The sequence below is a fragment of the Cibotium barometz genome, chromosome 8 (genome assembly GCF_041138505.1).
Source record: "Cibotium barometz isolate CiBa-2024 chromosome 8, ASM4113850v1, whole genome shotgun sequence".
NCBI classification, from domain to species: Eukaryota; Viridiplantae; Streptophyta; class Polypodiopsida; order Cyatheales; family Cibotiaceae; genus Cibotium; species Cibotium barometz.
The window spans coordinates 47092624-47109948 of record NC_141053.1 but is presented as its reverse complement, the minus strand read 5'-3'; the positions used below and the strand labels follow the sequence as shown (position 1 = coordinate 47109948).

The 17325-nt window shown below is 46.4% G+C and overlaps 1 protein-coding gene across 3 annotated transcripts in view; it reads left to right on the top strand.

Moving 5' to 3' along the window:
• LOC147636347 (calmodulin-interacting protein 111-like) overlaps positions 1-17325 on the top strand; it is an 82508-nt gene that overhangs the window by 62735 nt on the left and 2448 nt on the right. For all 3 annotated transcript variants that reach the window (XM_086801780.1, XM_086801784.1, XM_086801781.1), the window contains exons 4-6: positions 6947-7151; positions 7236-7443; positions 8683-9086. In XM_086801780.1, coding sequence (XP_086657906.1) covers positions 6947-7151; positions 7236-7443; positions 8683-9086 — 817 coding nt within the window. The remainder of the gene's footprint in view (positions 1-6946; positions 7152-7235; positions 7444-8682; positions 9087-17325) is intronic.

Sequence of the window (17325 nt, the reverse complement as noted above, 5' to 3'; positions counted from 1 at the left end):
AGCTAGGTCAGGATCTGTACGGTTTGTTGTAGGGCTGCCCTTCTATGCACCTTGTATGACCAGCTTCAGACAGCCCACCTGCACACCATCTGCTGGCTGCATACCTGCGCAACAACTGTTGGCTGAACACCAATAGTTTGCACCCAGTTCCTTGCAGAGAACATTTGTGTGCTGCAGCTTGTACATGGTCACCTTGCACCTGCTGCATGCACAACTCTTTCTAATCGACCACATACACCATGCAAACAGACCCAATCTGCAGCGCTGACATACCAGAGAGAAACTAGGATTTTTTTCAAAAACTAGGGGTTTCCAGCCGGGACAATCTCCCCTATGCACTTATGCATACAAATCTCCCCTTTCTCCCAGTTCTCTCAGAATCGACAAAATTCTCTCCTACGAGCAAAACCTAAAAAAGCATCTACTTCTTGTAGTTTCAAAACGCAGATGTGGTGACTGAGAGATACTTGGCTTAGGTGACCTTAAAAAACACAAACGATTCGAAAACCTTGATTTTTTCCACCTTTGGGTTTAGGCTTGCTCTGATACCAACTGTGAGGGATTCCTCTTAAGGATCACCTAATACAGACATAAACAAGATTTGAGAAACCAAATAAAAGGGGTGTAACTATTTGGCCTTCCTAGCACTATTCACATGATGGAACCCTTGCCCGGACACCAGACTATTGGAAGTAGGCATGGGGATGGGGACCATAAGGTTTGCACATGGAAACGCACCAGTTTTGGTCAAAAAGTAGAGAAAAGCAAAAAGTTCAACTAAGTTGACTGCGAGATAGGAGCATCGTTGGCAAGAGGGGATTGAGCATGACCAAAAAGCAAAAAGTTGCTTTTTCAAAAAGTAGCTCTGGTTCCAAAAAGCAAGGCCCTACAGCAGGAAAAGCAAAGCACAAAGAACTCTAGAAAAGCTGGCCATATTTGAATAATATTTGAAATGTAATTTATTGTAAAAAAGTAAAAAAGAGAAAAGCAAAGCAAAAGCATGTATAGCTTTTGGGCAAAAAGCAAGATCTCCCCCCCCCCCGCCCCAAGTAAAAAACAAGCAAGAACCTCTCTCCCCCATCATCAATCAAAGCGTGGAGCTCATCATTGCCACCATCTTTGGAGCGTGGAGTTTCTCCGCTGCTGGCACTTGCCATACCGCCGTACAATTGCCGTATCTCTTGGTTGCCGTTGTTGCCTGCGATTGTACGTTTGTCGCCGCTTGGCTGTTGCCATCTAGAATTCTGCTGTCGACTGACATAATCACTGCTGCAACTTGCTCTGCGTCGACTGACGGAGGTGCCGCTGCCAGCGCCTGCTGAACTTCGCCTGCGCCGTACGGCTAAGCTGCTGCTGTCGACGGCCTGCGCCATACTGCCATCAATTGCCGTGTTGCCGTGATCCTGATTTGGTTCATATGCGTTTGTGCGACCTATTTGGGGCTGTCTCTACTTCGGTTTGGGTGACAAGACTACAGCTGATCATCATAAGCTTTGTCATCTATTCTAATCACTCGTGTCCCTTGTTTTCAAGCTTGGGATACTTTGGATTTGGTTCTAGCCCAGTGAGAGATTCTTGTGGGCCATCCCCGTGGTGTGCTCGGCACGGATCTCGTGCCTTGACATTGACTACTACTTGGGTTTCCACATCGGCATATTTGTTTCCTTTTGTATTCATTGATGTATTGATCCTAGCTTGCGAGCCCATGGATTGATCTTTAATAAATTCTTGAAAGGGGGCGGGGTTTGTTTCCCGCTCAGTGTGTGTCCTTTGCAAAGTTCTCTCTCCCTCTCTCTTTGAGTTTCATTTGGTTGTTCTGTTTGATGAGACACCCAACTCCAGATGTACTCTCAGTTTTTGTCTCATAGGTCATCATGGCCTCTTAGAGACGTTAATATATCATTTCATTTCTCTATCTTCTCTCTCTATTCTTCTATCTCTTGGATACGTGGTGGAATTTGTCACAGCATGCCCGGTTGGGCGTACAGTGGTATCAGAGGAGGATTTCTCTCGAGGAATCTTTCTTGGGGTGACAGAGCCATGTTGAGAGTAGAGGGCAACCAAGAGCCTAATGAACGGAACAATTATGAGGCCGATCCAGGACTTCAGGAAGGGAACAACTATGATGGCAACTAGGGTCATGGATCCATTACTCATGAGACCGCAGCCATGTCGTCAAAAGAGTACAATGATTTTCAGCAATTCAGGCATTTGCTTAGGGATGATGAATTCCTTGCTTGGAGAGCCAAAAGCGAACATGACAGAAGAAGGGCTCAAATGTTTGAAGACTTCATCAAGGATAGAGCTACCGAAACCGAAGGAGTTGAAGCTGCCAAAGCCTATCTTTGGCTAAAGGATCTAGAGCCACGAGGTCTATTTCCCGTGGAGGAGATAGAAAGGCTATTCCTAGGCTTGCTCCGAGCATGGAAGGCTGGGTTCCGAGCAATAGCGATACAGCTCTGGTTACCGCATTGGATGATCGTGGGCTCCTTTTGAGGATACCCAATCTCGCCAAGCAACCTCCGCAGCCACACAACCACGCAAGCAGCACCACAAGTAGCTCGGTACTCTGCCTCTGTCGACGACAAGGCAATAGTTGGCTGCCTCTTGCCACTCCATGAAACTGCTTCTGAGCCAAGGGAAAAACTGTATCCTGATGTAGATCTCCTCGTGTCTGGATCTCCTTCCCAATCTGAGTCACTCCAACCTTGGAGTCAAACTCGTTCCTTTGTTTCACCTCCAGTGGTGTAGAAGAGTCCAAGATCCTTCGTACCCTGCACATACCGCAAGATCGGCGATCCTGCATCCCAATGAGACTTCAATGGTGTCTGCATAAATGAGCTCAACAGCCCCACAGGAAAGCTCAAGTCCAATTTGGTGTTCAACAACCAGCTCAATGAACCAACCCGCTTCCAGTACAAAGAGGCATCAACCAGCTCACAAGGATCATTCACTGTAAGCTTCGTGTTCGGGTCCATCGGCGATGTGATAGGCTTGTATTTCTCCATCCCAAAGGACTCAAGCAACTCATGGACATAACGTTGTTGAGAGACAAAGAACCCCCTCTGGGTCTGCCAGATCTCCAATCCCAAGAAGAAGTGGAGTAAGCCTAAATCAATTATCTCAAACTCCTGTGACAAGGCAGCCTTCGTCAGTGCAATGTGCGCCATATGACCGCCGGTGAGAATGAGGTCATCCACATAAAGGATGATCAATGTGACCATACCGCGTTCCCGAAAGAGATATAGGTTGGGATCTACAACCGATCTCTAAAATCCAGTCCGTAGAAAGAAGGAATCAATCTTCTGATTCCAAGCCCTGGGAGCCTTCTTAAGACTATACAAGGCCTTCTGTAACGTGTAAACCATTCCCTTTGATCCTGGAACCTCAAAGCCTGGAGGCTGCTCAACATACACCTCCTCTTGTAGCTCACCATTACGGAATGCAGATTTAACATCCATTTGAAATACGGGCCACTGCTGAGAAGCAAGGGCAAGAACGGTCCAAATCGTGGTCATCCTCAATGGCAGTGCAAAGGTATCCTCATAGTTGATGCCAGGCTGTTGAGCATAACCCTCAGCCACAAGTCTGGCTTTGTGTTTGTCCACCGACCCATCTGACGTATACTTGGTCTTAAAGACCCACTTGACACCAATGACAGACCGTTTCGACGGCCTCGGAACCAACTCCCTAGTGATATTTTTTTCAATTGCATCCAGTTCCACTTGCATGGCTTTCCTCCAAGTATCCTATGCAAGGGCTTCCTTGACGGAAGTGGGCTCTTTGTCCCGCATGATACGAGACATCAAAGCATAGTTTACCTGTACAAGCTCCGTTGAATGATTTTTATCACGAACTCTATGCGATCTTTGAGGTCCGTCCTTTGTGGTCCATTCGGAGGGAAGCTCCATAACACCTTGACTCTCGAAGGATGTCTACCAACCACCTGGGTACTCGAATAGAACGCGGAGCCTCTTGCTGCTGCGGGGGCTCATCTCCAGCTACGGGCTCAACCTCCTCAACTGACTGAGGCTGTCCAGTTGGAACAATCGACTGGGAATCATCATCAGAATCATCTGGGTCTCCAAGAAGTGGTGGCTCATCAACGGTGGAAACCGGAACATGCTCATCAAAAACCACTTTTGGAACTTTGAGTTGAGCTTCTTCGTCTGCTTCTTTGGAATGTGAATATATGCCGCTCCCAAACACACGGAAATGGGAGACATCAGGTTTCCTGCCAAAATACGCCTCAAAGGGAGTCATGTTTGGTACTGAAGTCGTCGGAGAACGGTTGAGGATATGGACAGCCGTAGCCACAGCCTTTCTCCAAAGTGGACGAAGAAGATCACGATGCTCCAGCATCGTCCTCGCTATCTCCACCACAGTCCTGTTCTTACGCTGAATTACTCCATTCTTTGACGACGAACGTATATTGGCCAGCTCCCGCTTGATGCCATGTTCCGCAAAAACCGCACGAATGCATTGGAAGAAAATTCTCCTCCTTTGTCAGCCCTAAGAGTCTATCTGCAAGCCAAACTCTTTCTCCACCATCACATGCCACTCCTTGAACCGAGCAAAAGCTTGGTCCTTCTGTGAGAGAAAATAAACCCATGTGAATTTGCTACAATCATCAACAAGCAACATAAAGTACAAAGACCTCCCAAGGATGCTGTCTGCATAGGTCCACACAAGTCAGTGCCAACTCCAAAGGTTTCCAAGCCCGCCTAGAAGCCTGCTTCGAAAAAGATTTCGTGTGTTGCTTACCACGAATGCAAGAATTACAGCGTCCTTGCCTGCTGCCAACATCTGACAAGCCAACCACCATCTAGTCTCGGAAGGCTCACCGCAGCGCATCCACATTCAAGTGGCCAAACGGAAAGTGCGACAAATCACCAATCTGAGAACCTGTCAAAGAGGAGATGAAAACCAAGTGCGGGGATGTAAACAACACCAGAGGAATGCTTGATCTCCATCCGGCTCTGACTGTGTATCGGTATGGTGGAATTGTCGCCAATAAAAATGCGACCTGACTACCGTTTCAGATACTGAAAGAAGTCATGGGAAGGAGTCATGTGTTTGGAAGCACCACTATCAAGAATCCATTCCCGAGTATCCTTTGCGATGAAGCCAACTGCCTTCTCGCTTGAAGAAGATGAAGCATCGGTGTCCAACATCTCCAAGTGCACAAAGGCTGGAGTCTTTGCAGCTGAAGCTAAAGAATCAACACTCTTCCTTGGGACACTTCCTCCAACAGTGGCCTTTCTCGTCACAATCATTACAGGTCCTCTTGGCCTGTAGTTTCTCTCGGTCTGAATCGGGCTTCTTCTCAGAAGACTTCCCTTTACCCTTGTTGTTGTTGTTACGGCCTTTCGATCGTTTGCCAGTCAAGGCCTCAAAACCTCCGCCTTGTGGAGGGTTCGTGAATCGCTCTTCCTGGTCCAAGACCATGGGCACAAGCTCCTCCCATGTGATGGTGCTGAGCTTGCCACTGGTGAACTAAGAGGAGTAAAAGGCTGAGTACTGAGAGGGCAAATGTGACAGCAACGTTATGGCCCTATCCTATGTTGATATCTCTTTCCCTGCTTGGAGAACTTTCTACTGAAGAGCTTGCAGCTTGTTGATGTGCTCCCGCATCATCGACCACTTTGTAGGATTCATCACCTGCATCTGAACTTCTAGGGAGATTCTCTTCATGGGTGATACGTTGTTGTAGAGAAGCCAAATGTTGCCAAATCCCTTTGGCCAGCATCATATGCTTTATGTGTTTGATCCACCTGTGGTGTGCAATTGAGGAAGATGAAAGAACGGACTCGGGCATTAACACGATCCCATAACTGTGCCTGTGCCTCCCGTTCCTTCCGAATAGAGGGTAACTCCCCGTCTTCCAAGTCCGGCTGTGGAACCCCAACAACAATGAAATCAGCCAAGTTATAGGACTCCAAAACTGATTCCATCATTACCTTCGATATGCCGTAGTTGTTCCCATCCAACTGGCGGTCCATTGGGAACGCGGGGACTGTCGGGATCTTCACGTGCTTCTCAGCTATCTCAAGCAAATCTACCATCTCAAGGGTTCACAAGGTCTTGTGAAGGGAGGGTGGGTGGAAAAAAAGAAGAAGAAGAGGCTGCAAATAGAATGCAAGGTGGGTGTCCAACGATGATGGCTGCCTTCTACCCAATCTCCAAGTCCTGTACAGCCCAAAATATGGGGACAAAGTGGAACAAATGCACAATTCTCTAACCAGACTTGGAGTGGAATCAGAGGAATGACAGGTTTTCAGACAAAGTGTCAGAAGTCAGTCAAAGTACATGGTCAGTAGTCCAGGGAGGAAGGATGATAGGTTTCCAACCCATCATCAAGTATAGCAGGAGGGAATATCATGTGCACAGCCGTGGACATGAGTATTAAAATGTTAATAAATCTGAATATGCTGGTCGGCCAGCCCTGATGATGCCTGTATCTCAGCACCTGCTGTCGGCCAGCTTCCTAAGTGGACTTGATGTGTCTTCCCTGCCTGAGCCTGCTAGTCCCCTAATCCTACCCTAAGATTGTTGCCTAAATCAGGGATTAGATCTCAGGTTAGCAGTTGTGGACAGAAGTGTTACTGGCTGACAAGTAGAAATCTGGCCGACCTGTGCATAAGGAGCGCTAGGCCCATAGTTAGTCATATTCATCTGCTCCCCACTTTGGGACAGTTAGTCAATAGATAGTCTAGCAAGTCATAATTCAGTCCTCTTTTGGAAGGCCAAAGCCCATAGCAGTTGTACAGTCATATACATCTTTTTGTACTGTAGAAATATACTGAAAATATAGTTCATCTCTGTCTTTTCTCTCTATCTATTCATTGCATGTTTAAATTACGTTTTACTGCTCAAATGAGGTTGATATTTGTAAACAACATTCTAAGGATGGGTTTTTTTTTTTTTTTTGGTGGGGTATTGCTAGTTTCGGCTTGCAGCCCCCTCATGGTGTACTCCTCCATGGTCCGCCGGGCACTGGGAAGACGTCTCTTGCTCTTGCCTCTGCCATTGAAGCTGGTGTGAAAATTTTCCCTATAAATGGACCTGAAATCATAAGCGAATACTATGGAGAGAGTGAGGCAGCTCTTCAAGCAGTCTTTGTAGCAGCTCAAAAAGCAGCTCCTTCTGTGGTATTCCCTTTTCTCCGCTATTTTTTTTTAATGTCCACTTTCTCTTTTCTATGTATGGAGATTGATACTATGATCTTTCAAAAGGTGTTTATAGATGAGCTGGATGCTATTGCTCCTCAACGTACAGAGGGGTCAGAAGACTTGGGGCGGCGTATGGTTGCCACTCTCTTGACCCTTATGGATGGAGGTCAGAACCTACAACGTGTGCTGGTCATTGCAGCAACAAATCGAGTGGAAGCCATTGACCCGGCTTTACGCAGACCAGGGAGATTTGATCGTGAAATCGATATTGGTATGTTTTGAGTTAGGTTAGGACCTTATGCTCTAGGAGGATCAATGGATGCTCTAGAATGATTTACATTTTTTTTTGAAGAACTTCTTGAAAACACACACACACACACTTCATGCTCTAGGAGGACAATGGATGCTGTATGATGACACACATGAATTATAACTACTTATCCTTTCCTTCTACATGGAATTCACTGAATGCTTTTCCATTGCTGTGTTGTGTATGTTTAAGTACATATGGCCAAAATGGTCAACAAGGTGGAAATAGGCAGTGTTCATTGTGTATACAGTCTGTAATAAGGAATGCTAGAGCATTTCCTCGAAGCTTTTGTAACATGAAAAATGAAATGAACATTCATGGTGGATGCTCGAAAAGGACCATGAAGCACTGGTGAGCTGTGGGTGGCTTGGCTAAGACAGGAGCTCACTCTCTCTCAAATCCAAGGCCCACGAATGTGGCCAAGAATCACAATCCTTGAGGTTTTCGGGAAATATATGCATGATTGGTATCTGTGGTGTCCAGGTTGGTGATTGGTGTATCTTTTGGGCTCTTTCTGATCTATGGCAACTATGGGCTTTCTTTGATCTACTTTGTAGTAGGATGGTTTCATGAAACTTGGGTCTAGAGGATGCTTTGAGTCTTCGAGTTATCTTAAGACAAGCTCCTTGTAGGTGGGCCTTGATCCAAATTGTGATTGGAATCTGTGGGTGCTTTGTTCTAATATCAGAAGTGTTTGGGTCATAGTTGTTAGGTACAAAATGAAGGTACGAAACGAAGGTACTGGTACGGAACTTTTAAATTTTGAAAAGTAAGTTCGATTGAGGTACAATCCACTTTAAAAAACACTTGAAAATAGATATTTGTACACATTTAGAAATGCATTACAAGGATGTCCATGTGAAGTGTCTTTTTAAGTTCTTGATGCTGTTGTGTTTACACCAAAATGGTCTGTAAAACTTCCCTCAATGGTCAAGGAATCCTACCAAAGAAACAAAAGGTGTGACCACCGAAAGGTGTGGATGGCACACAAGCAGCCTTTGTTTTGAAGGACCAAATGGCCTTTTCTTTTCAAGGACCATAGTCAAAAAAAGAATTCGTGCAGTGAGAGGTATTGAACGTATTCTCGGTTTACTCAAATTGGATCTTTTCTTGGAAACAGTTTATTAGGCTATACTCATGCAATCATTTCACTTTACCTTTAATGTTTTTGCAGTTGATTTGGTCTCTTGTGATATGTAGGTGTTCCATCTCCATCTGGAAGATGTGAAATTTTGCTCTCCCTTTTATCAAGGATGAGTCATGCATTGACAAAGGCAGATATTGATACTTTAGCAGCTGCAACACATGGATTTGTAGGTGCTGACCTCTCTTCACTTTGCAATGAAGCAGCGATGGTAGCCTTACGGCATTATGTACACAAAAACATCAAAACAGAAGTTCGCACCAGATTTCAAGAACCAACTTATGGGTGTGTGAATGGGGGTCCAGTTTCAAGCAAACTTTCTGATGTCACTTTTCATTTTGGGTGCTTGAATTTGACATCTACAACCAGTGGTTTGGGGCATTTTGACAAGTCTTTGAGGATAACTATGAACGATTTTGAGGAAGCCAAGACTCGAGTACGACCTAGTGCGATGCGGGAGGTATAGAGCTTACCATGCTTGCTATTTAAAGCTCTATTGCTAAGATCCTACATGCTACATTATTATCATGAGCTCTTGTTTTTTTTTTTTGGATGAGAACAAGATTAAGATGGAAGGCAACTCAGTCATCATGGCGAGTGTTGTTTCAAAAGAATTGTTTTGTGTTTAAAATGTTTAAGTTGGAGGATTTGTTTCTGATTGTTTTTACATAGCAAATGCAGAATGTTGAATTTCCCTCTGTTTGGATCCATTTGTTGTGGGCTATGTGCCGAATGTACATGGCAAGACAGCCCATGCACCACATGATAGGAAGGTATGCAAGGCATGGGGACAGCTAAAAGATCAGCCTGCCCTCTTCCTTTTTGATGATTGCTCTAGGGACAACCTCAATCCAGATGGCTGCCCAAGGACGTGAAGGTTACACCCGTTAATGGAAAGTTTTGTATGCATATTTAGCGCTATGTGGATCATGAGGATTTCTTGATTGCCCCTTTACATGGGTGTGGCGTACTATTGGGGACGCCTTGGCATGTACACTTGAATCGGAGAAAGGATTACCAAAGCAAGAAGGTGTATACTCATAGGCATAAAGAGCACGCAATAAATGCAGGCACTGTTGGGAATAATAGTCCTCTTGTATCCCACATTCGAATTAATAAAGTCACGAGGAAGGGTGTTTCCTTGTACTTGATTTGTGCACGTGATGTTGTTGAACATGATAATGTGCATTAGATTCTCTTGATGCTAGTAGGCTGAATTTTCTTAATGAGTTTGGTGATTGTTTTGCTGAGACATTGCTTGCTAGTATGCCGTGGGCAAGGTCAAAAGATCGTACTATTGACTTGATCCATGATAGTTCAACACCACCAACCAGCCTATCGGGCTAGTGCGAGTCAACGTGAGAAAATTATGACACAAGTGAATGAGCTTCTTGAGAAGGGATTTGTGAGGCCTAGTTCCTCAGTCTTTTGCTTGTGCTTCTTGTGCAGAGAAGAGAAATGGGTCTTTCCGCATGTGCGTGCGTTGACTATAGGGCCCTAAACAAGATGACCATCAAGAATTGGTTCCCTATACCAAGGATAAGTTGCTTGGTGCGTCATACTTTAGCAAGATTGACTTGAAGAGTGGTTATCACCAGGTGCGGGTGGCACCCCAAGATGTGCATAAGACAACTTCCGCACATCATTTGGACTCTGAGTATTCAATAATGCCATTTCGGCTTAGGAATGCGCTTGCCACATTCAATAGTTTGATGGACAGAATATTCTGGGAACATAGCAAGTTCACATGAACCTTCTTTGATGACATCTTGGTGTTCTCCAAGAATGGCTTTCCAAAAGATACTATGGCCTATTCAAAGTGATCAACAAGATCAATGAAGTAGCATACAGTCTAGCATTACCGGATCATTGGAAGATCCACAATGCCTCTCATGTTAGCCTCTTATGCATGTATGTGGGAGCCCGTCAAGGATCCACCAGAGGTGGATGAAATTTTGTAGCGAGAGTAGGTTGTCTTCCACAAAAAAAAGAGGCCACTTGGAAACCTTTTGGCCGCCTACAACTGAGATACTTGGTTAAGTTCGACAACTATCCAGCCATGGATGCATAGAGTAGACTCTGAGAGAGTATCCACAGATTTTGGACAACTACTTTGAGGCTTTTTAATTGTTGCTGACTGTGCATGATTAGATGTGATGTAAGTGCATCATTGATTCCAAAAGATCTTTTTTGGAACACTATAAATTCTAGTATGACTAGCCGTTGCCTATTTTTAGCTAGTGTGACTGGTAATGCTTCATAACTAGTATGACTGGTACTACCTCACTCTAGTGTGACTAGAGCGTAGGGGCTTTGCTAGTGTGACTAATACACCCCATCTTCAATGTAGCAATCGTGTCTTCATCACAGGACCATGAGGTCACAATGTATGGGAGACATTTCTTAGAGGTGGGAGTTGAACATGGACTTGTTATCTAACAGGTCCCGATGGCCCTCCTGTGACGCCCTCACCTCCTTCCCTCACTCAGGAGGTACCCACACCGTGGACTACCTGATGGGATCTCTGGCTTTGGCACACCTTCTAATGACTTCTCCAACCCCCACCACCAGATCCCCGCCTCACTACCTCCACCTTCTTCACAAAGGGCATGGTCCTTGAGGCCAAACGTAGACTATGTAATGGGCGAGCCCAGGATCACAAGGGACTCACTGCCGGGTACATCTCACATGCCAATGATACCTTGGCTCCCCTACTGGCCTACATGTTCAATAGAGCCCTTTGTGAAGTATTTCTACCCTCTTGGTGTGCTAACACCATCACTCCATCCTCAAAGCGGCCAGAGATCCACTTGATCCTAATAATTACAGGATGATCATGATTGGCCCACACATTGGGAAAACTTTATGGATCGGTGCTAGAGGCAAAGCTCAATTCATTTGCAGAGACAGGGTTGCAGAGCCTCAAGACAGATAGGCTTTCGGAGTAGCTACTCTACCCTTGACCACATCTTCACCTTCCCTGCCCCATCATTGAGGAGGGTAGAGCACGACATTAGAGGATTTATTGCTGCTTTGTGGATTTTCGCAAAGCTTTTGATATTGGACCCCAAGCCCGCCGTCTACAAGAGATACGAGTCCCATTTGACATGGTTTGGAGCATCATCACCCTCTATGACTCGGTCACCGGATGAGTGAGAGCCCCAGAAGATACATCGCAAGAGATTTCTTGCAGTATTGGGGTGAAACAGGGCTGCCCTCCCTGAGCCCACCTCCTACACCATCTACAAGAGATACGAGTCCCATTTGACATGGTTTGGAGCATCATTGCCCTCTATGAGTCCGTCACCGGTCGAGTGAAAGTCCCAGGAGGTAAATCACAAGAGATTTCCTGCACTATTGGGGTGAAACAGGGCTGCCCTCTATCACCCACTCTTTTTGGCCTCTACATCGATGAGATCTCAAGCCTCATTGACGGATTAGGTGGGGCTGGTCCCGCCCTGGTAGTCATATTGATCCCCCTACTACTTTATGCAGATGACATCGTCCTCCTTTGAGATTCAGCCCAGGGGCTTTAGAGAAACCAAGCTACCTCATAAGCTAGCACCCTTGTACTCTCCCTTTGTACTCGACAAGGCAACTGTTGGCTACTTCTTACTGCTCCAACTCACAGCAGCACTCCCAAATGAGAACATAAAACCACTGGTAGATCTCCTGTCTGCAATACTACTAGCCCAATCAGCATTTGTGTACCCATGCAACTGTATCTCTATACCAGCCTCATAGAAAAGTCCATAATCAACTGTAGACTTCAGTTGGATTCCTTACAGGACTTCTGCACTTAGCGGGACCTCTCCGTTAACCTTGGTAAAACCAAGGTAATGGTCTTCAATACCTCCTGCCCCTTCACATCCAGATTGAGCTTCACATATAGAAGGGATCCTTTGGAGATTGTCTCATCCTATGTCTACCTTGGTGTCACTTTCAGTGGTCCACGCTTCACCATGCTTCCCGCAACACATGCCAGTGTGACACGGGGAAAATCCATTTCGCAAAAAGAAAATGTAGTGTGAAGAAGTTTGTGATAGAGATCTAGGAGGTAACCCGCTAACTCTGGTCTCGGCTCTTGGTGGTGATGAAGATGCGATGGAGGTATGTGACTGTCTGGAAGAGTGCATCCACTACCATCGGGGCTGCAGCAAACTCTGCCTGGAAAATGTGGTGTGGGACTGATGGTTTGTTGCGGATCATGTGGGAGAACATCATGACCTAGGGCCTCTCAACTCACTGCCAATCCTCATCGGGTAACTCTGGCCCCAGAAGGCTGCTCCATACATCAAGGCTGGTGTGAAGATGGTGGCAAAAAGCCAACCCTTCATCCTAAATGTGCCTGGAAGCACTGCCACTCAAGTAAGCTTATGGCGGCCCGCCAATGCCGCTGCCCCTGCCCCCGCCCCTGGGGCGCAAGCCTCACAAAGACATAGGGATGACACGTTAAAACCTCAAGGTTTCCGACAGAGTTACTAGACAGAGAGCACAATCACTTTTGATAGCCAACTTCCCTTGTCCCCAAGAATCTTGAACGTCCACCCACCAGCTTCAAATCCAAGACATACTTTTCACTGCTCTCCGCTCGAGGATGACATCCTAATTGGATGAGGCGGTGGGGACACCATCACGCCTAGCTCCCCTTAATGCTCATAGAGGCATATTTGATTCACTTCCCATATGTATATACTGGCACCTTAGGTGGCGACATGGCTACTTGTATTGTCACACATGTTTAGTGCTGGTAGTGTAATGTGGTGGATTTAGAGTTCTAATCTCATGGTTAAATAACTATTAACGCCAAACAGCACTTAACCAATTCACACAACACAAAACAAACATAGTACTCCATGCTAGGGCTCTACCCCCCACGCCCCCCCCCCCCCCCCCCCCTCTTAGGACTATTTTAATCCAATAGAGAATTTGGGTACAAGGTAGAGGGTGCCTAGCACCAAATTTCCAAATACAATATAAAATCCAAGAAAACAGTTACTCCAGACCCCAACCACTGAGCAAGGGAACGGAGTCCTCTGCCCAAGCCAGTAAGCAAGGGGTGCTTCCAGCTTCACACCAAGATTTGTGTGGATCGCATAGTAAGGGCCCAATAGCCTAGTCTCACACAGGGCAAGGATGCACCCATGGAGACAACACTCCCTGTTTTTCAATAACTCTGGGCATCAGCAGCAGCAAACATGATCATCTTCATAGCCACGAGGCACACGGGAGCACCAATGAAGACACCAGCAACAAGGACAGTAGATACAGGCTGTTTTGTGTGGGTCGCATAGTAAGGGCCCAATAGCCTAGTCTCACACAGGGCAAGGATGCACCCACGGACAACACTCCCTGTTTTTCAACAACTCTGGGCATCAGCAGCAGCAAACATGATCATCTTCATAGCCACGAGGCACAAGGGGGCACCAATGAAGACACCAGCAACAAGGACAGTAGATACAGGCTGTAGAGCAGTGTAAACACGGCGTACAACATGTGTGCTGGGCAGCTTCTGGAACAGGCGGGTAGCAAACATAGGGTGTCAGGCTCTCAGAAGGGTTCACTCTTCCTCTCTGGTAAAACCCCAGGTGCACAGGGCTAGAGGATCGTGTGCTTGTCTATGTGAGTGGTGACTTGCACGATCTTGCTGCTCTTGTTGAGCCTGGGTGACAGCCTCCGTGGTCATCTCGGAAAAGACAATGGAATCTCCCATGGATCTCATAGTAGGGTGGGCTCCTCTGTTTGCACCTCCCCAGTTGTACATACCTGCATATCAGTGCCTCTTGTGGGATGCGCTCTGCTCTGCCAGACTCAATCCGTAGACGGTGAGATGATACGCTTAGCTGGCGAATAGGAATCTGCATCGCATGTGACGTGTGCCTATGGAGATATCTAGGGCTCGTAGAAAGCGCTGGGGGAGATACCCATGTCCTGCCCGTATGAAGCCGTGTCAGATCCAGCCGAATAAGACGATTGATCTCTTGCTTGGGCAGAGGGAGGAATGAGTAGTCAAGGCTATGCTAGGTGGGGTGACGGTCCATCTGAAGACCGTCTTGGACAAACCACTGGGGATTTGGGGAACCTGAGAGTTCCAAGATCTACTCTGCTCATCTCGATCCAACTGCATCTAGGACTCAAAAAGAGCCAGCTGTGAAAGAGAGTCTCTGTCAAGTGTGTGTAGATGGTAGATGTAGGTGATAGTGTGGATTAGGGCATCGATGATGAGGAGAGCTGCTCCAAACTCTGCTTGAACAATCTCATGTGGCATGGACTGCTTACTCCTGATCATAGTGAGAGCATCATAGCTTGCAGCTATTCTCTATCCTCCTCCACTCCTTTTCTCCTAAATTGGTTTCCCGGAAAGAGGTCCCACATGGCTTCAGGGCGCACCAAGGTGTCAAAAAGCCTACACTCGGTGGGGGGCAAGTCGGCCTGAAAACACTCTTTCTCCAAGTGGGCTAAGGATGCATAGCCTCTAGCCAAGTGGGCCTCGCATTTGGTTTCCTGGAAAGATCAGGCCTGTGAAGGTCAGTCCAAGATATACATAAGAGGAGACAATCTCCACATGGGCTCCTCTGTATAGAAAAGGCATACTAGCTCCCTTCCGAGAGGAAGTGTTAAAAGATCATGATCTTGGTTTTGCTGGGATTAACCGTGAAGTCTCTCTCATCACAAAACCTCCGCAATGCATCAAGATGTCTTTGTGAACCCTTTGTGGAATCAAAGATCAGGACAATGTCAATGTCATCTGCATATAGAGAAATGTGCGCAACTGCATGAGCGAACTCTGAACCTATCCCCTTAAACCTGTCCACCACAAATGCTGAAATCTCATCTATATACACCCCAAATAGTTTAGGAGAGAGCGGGCAGCCCTGTTTGATCCCAATAATGCTACTGATGGCCCTTGAAAGGCCTTCAGTTGCCCATGCCCTTCCAATCATAGCCTCACATAAGGCCATCACCCCCCATTTCATGTCTGATGGAATTTGGAGCTCCTGTAAATGATCCATAAGTCGAGATCAAGGGACTGAGTCCATAGCCCTTTTGAAATCCACAAAACAGCAATATACATGTTGCTTCCTCGCCTCCTTTATAATTGCCCGAAGAGTAAAGATATGATCTAGAGTAGATTAATTTCTCTTGAAGGCTGCCTGGTCTGGGGCTCTTTATCTGAGTCTCTCTGCCAAAATTTATCTCAGCTTCTAATACTGCTCCCTAGATCTTCGCCACTGTGTGGCCTGTCATGTTGGTCCTGTAGTTTGGGTCAGTGGGGTCTCCTCCTTTTTGGATAGGGACAAGGGTGTTGGTGATCCAAGAAGGGGGAAAGCCTTCACACAAGGCCCTATTAAAGAGTTCGGCAAGAATGGGAGCTAGGGTGTTATCTTCATGTGCAAAGTGTTCTGTTTGAAGATCTTTATAGTCCTTTGCCTGACCATTATGCTACTTTCATTAGTAGTGTTTAAGAGGATGGCTGAAGTGGGATGTGGAATGTATGAGATATGCAGTGTAGGTTGATTTGGCACATCATAAAGATGTCGGGCATAAGATTCCCATTTGAGGGGATCTGTGATAGGCGTGTGTGGTTTTTTTTCCTCGAGAATGTGCTAGGCATCCGAGTTGTCCACACACAAAAAGAGTAGGTACAACTTCATCTCGCGCTTGGCTAAGACACGAGATGGAGTTGTACTAAGATGCATCTTCCATTGAGCAAGGCTGCAAAAAGATATCTGCGTTTCTTGCACAGAGATCCTCCCTCCTGTAAGAGGTGAAGTCGTGTGTTCCTGTATTTCTCATCATACCACCCATTTTGTGGCTGAGTCCTTTAGGGGCTTGGCAGTAGAGTAGGCAGTGTAGGGGAAACTGGCTTGGGCTGCATCATGGGCGATGGAAGAAAGTTGTGATGTGAGGGTTGAGATGGGTAGTCCCCCATATCCACCTTTAGCCGCATTCATTTCCATCACGACCCAGACTCTGTCCATGTCGCTGCATTCCTGACCTGGTTCGGGGTGGGTTTCAAAGGTGGACAAGAGACGGTGAAATCTAGGTATGTGTGATCAGCCCCAATAGGTGGTGGTGGAATGGTGGAGTCCTGGATGTGTCACATAAGAGCAGGAGGCCCCATCAAGTAATCCACAGTACTGGATCCCCCTCCATATGGAAAGCAGGTAAGGCTATCTGAAGTGGGACAATGGGACATTGTGTTATAGATTAGTAGCTCATGCTGGCTCCCATGTCTAGAAAGTGTGTGCCATATGTTGTAATACATCCTGCATCCTGAGATGATCATTGTAAAGCCGTGTCTCTAGGGTCTATCTTTGATAGCATGACAGATTCTGCATGGAAAGCATACATATGCATTTGCATCCTGACTGTCCGTGCATTGAAGTCACTCAACAGGAGGAGGGAGAAAAGAAAAGGGGGGGGGGGAGGGGGGGGGTGTGTGGGGGTGTTGGGTGTTGTTGTGTTGTGGAGGTGGAGTAACTGTAAAGGAGATTTGATTCTTTGTTGGAAAGGAAATGCTTGAAGTGCCTAAATTTCTTTGGTCTAATGATATTCTTGTGTTCTATTTTGCGGTCGGGAAGAGAGTTGGGGGGGGGGGGGTGCTTTTCCCCCTTTGGAAGGCGGGGGGTTGCGTCTAATTAACTGTTTCAAAAAGGATATACGATTCTTTGTTGGAAAGGTAATGCCTGAAGTGC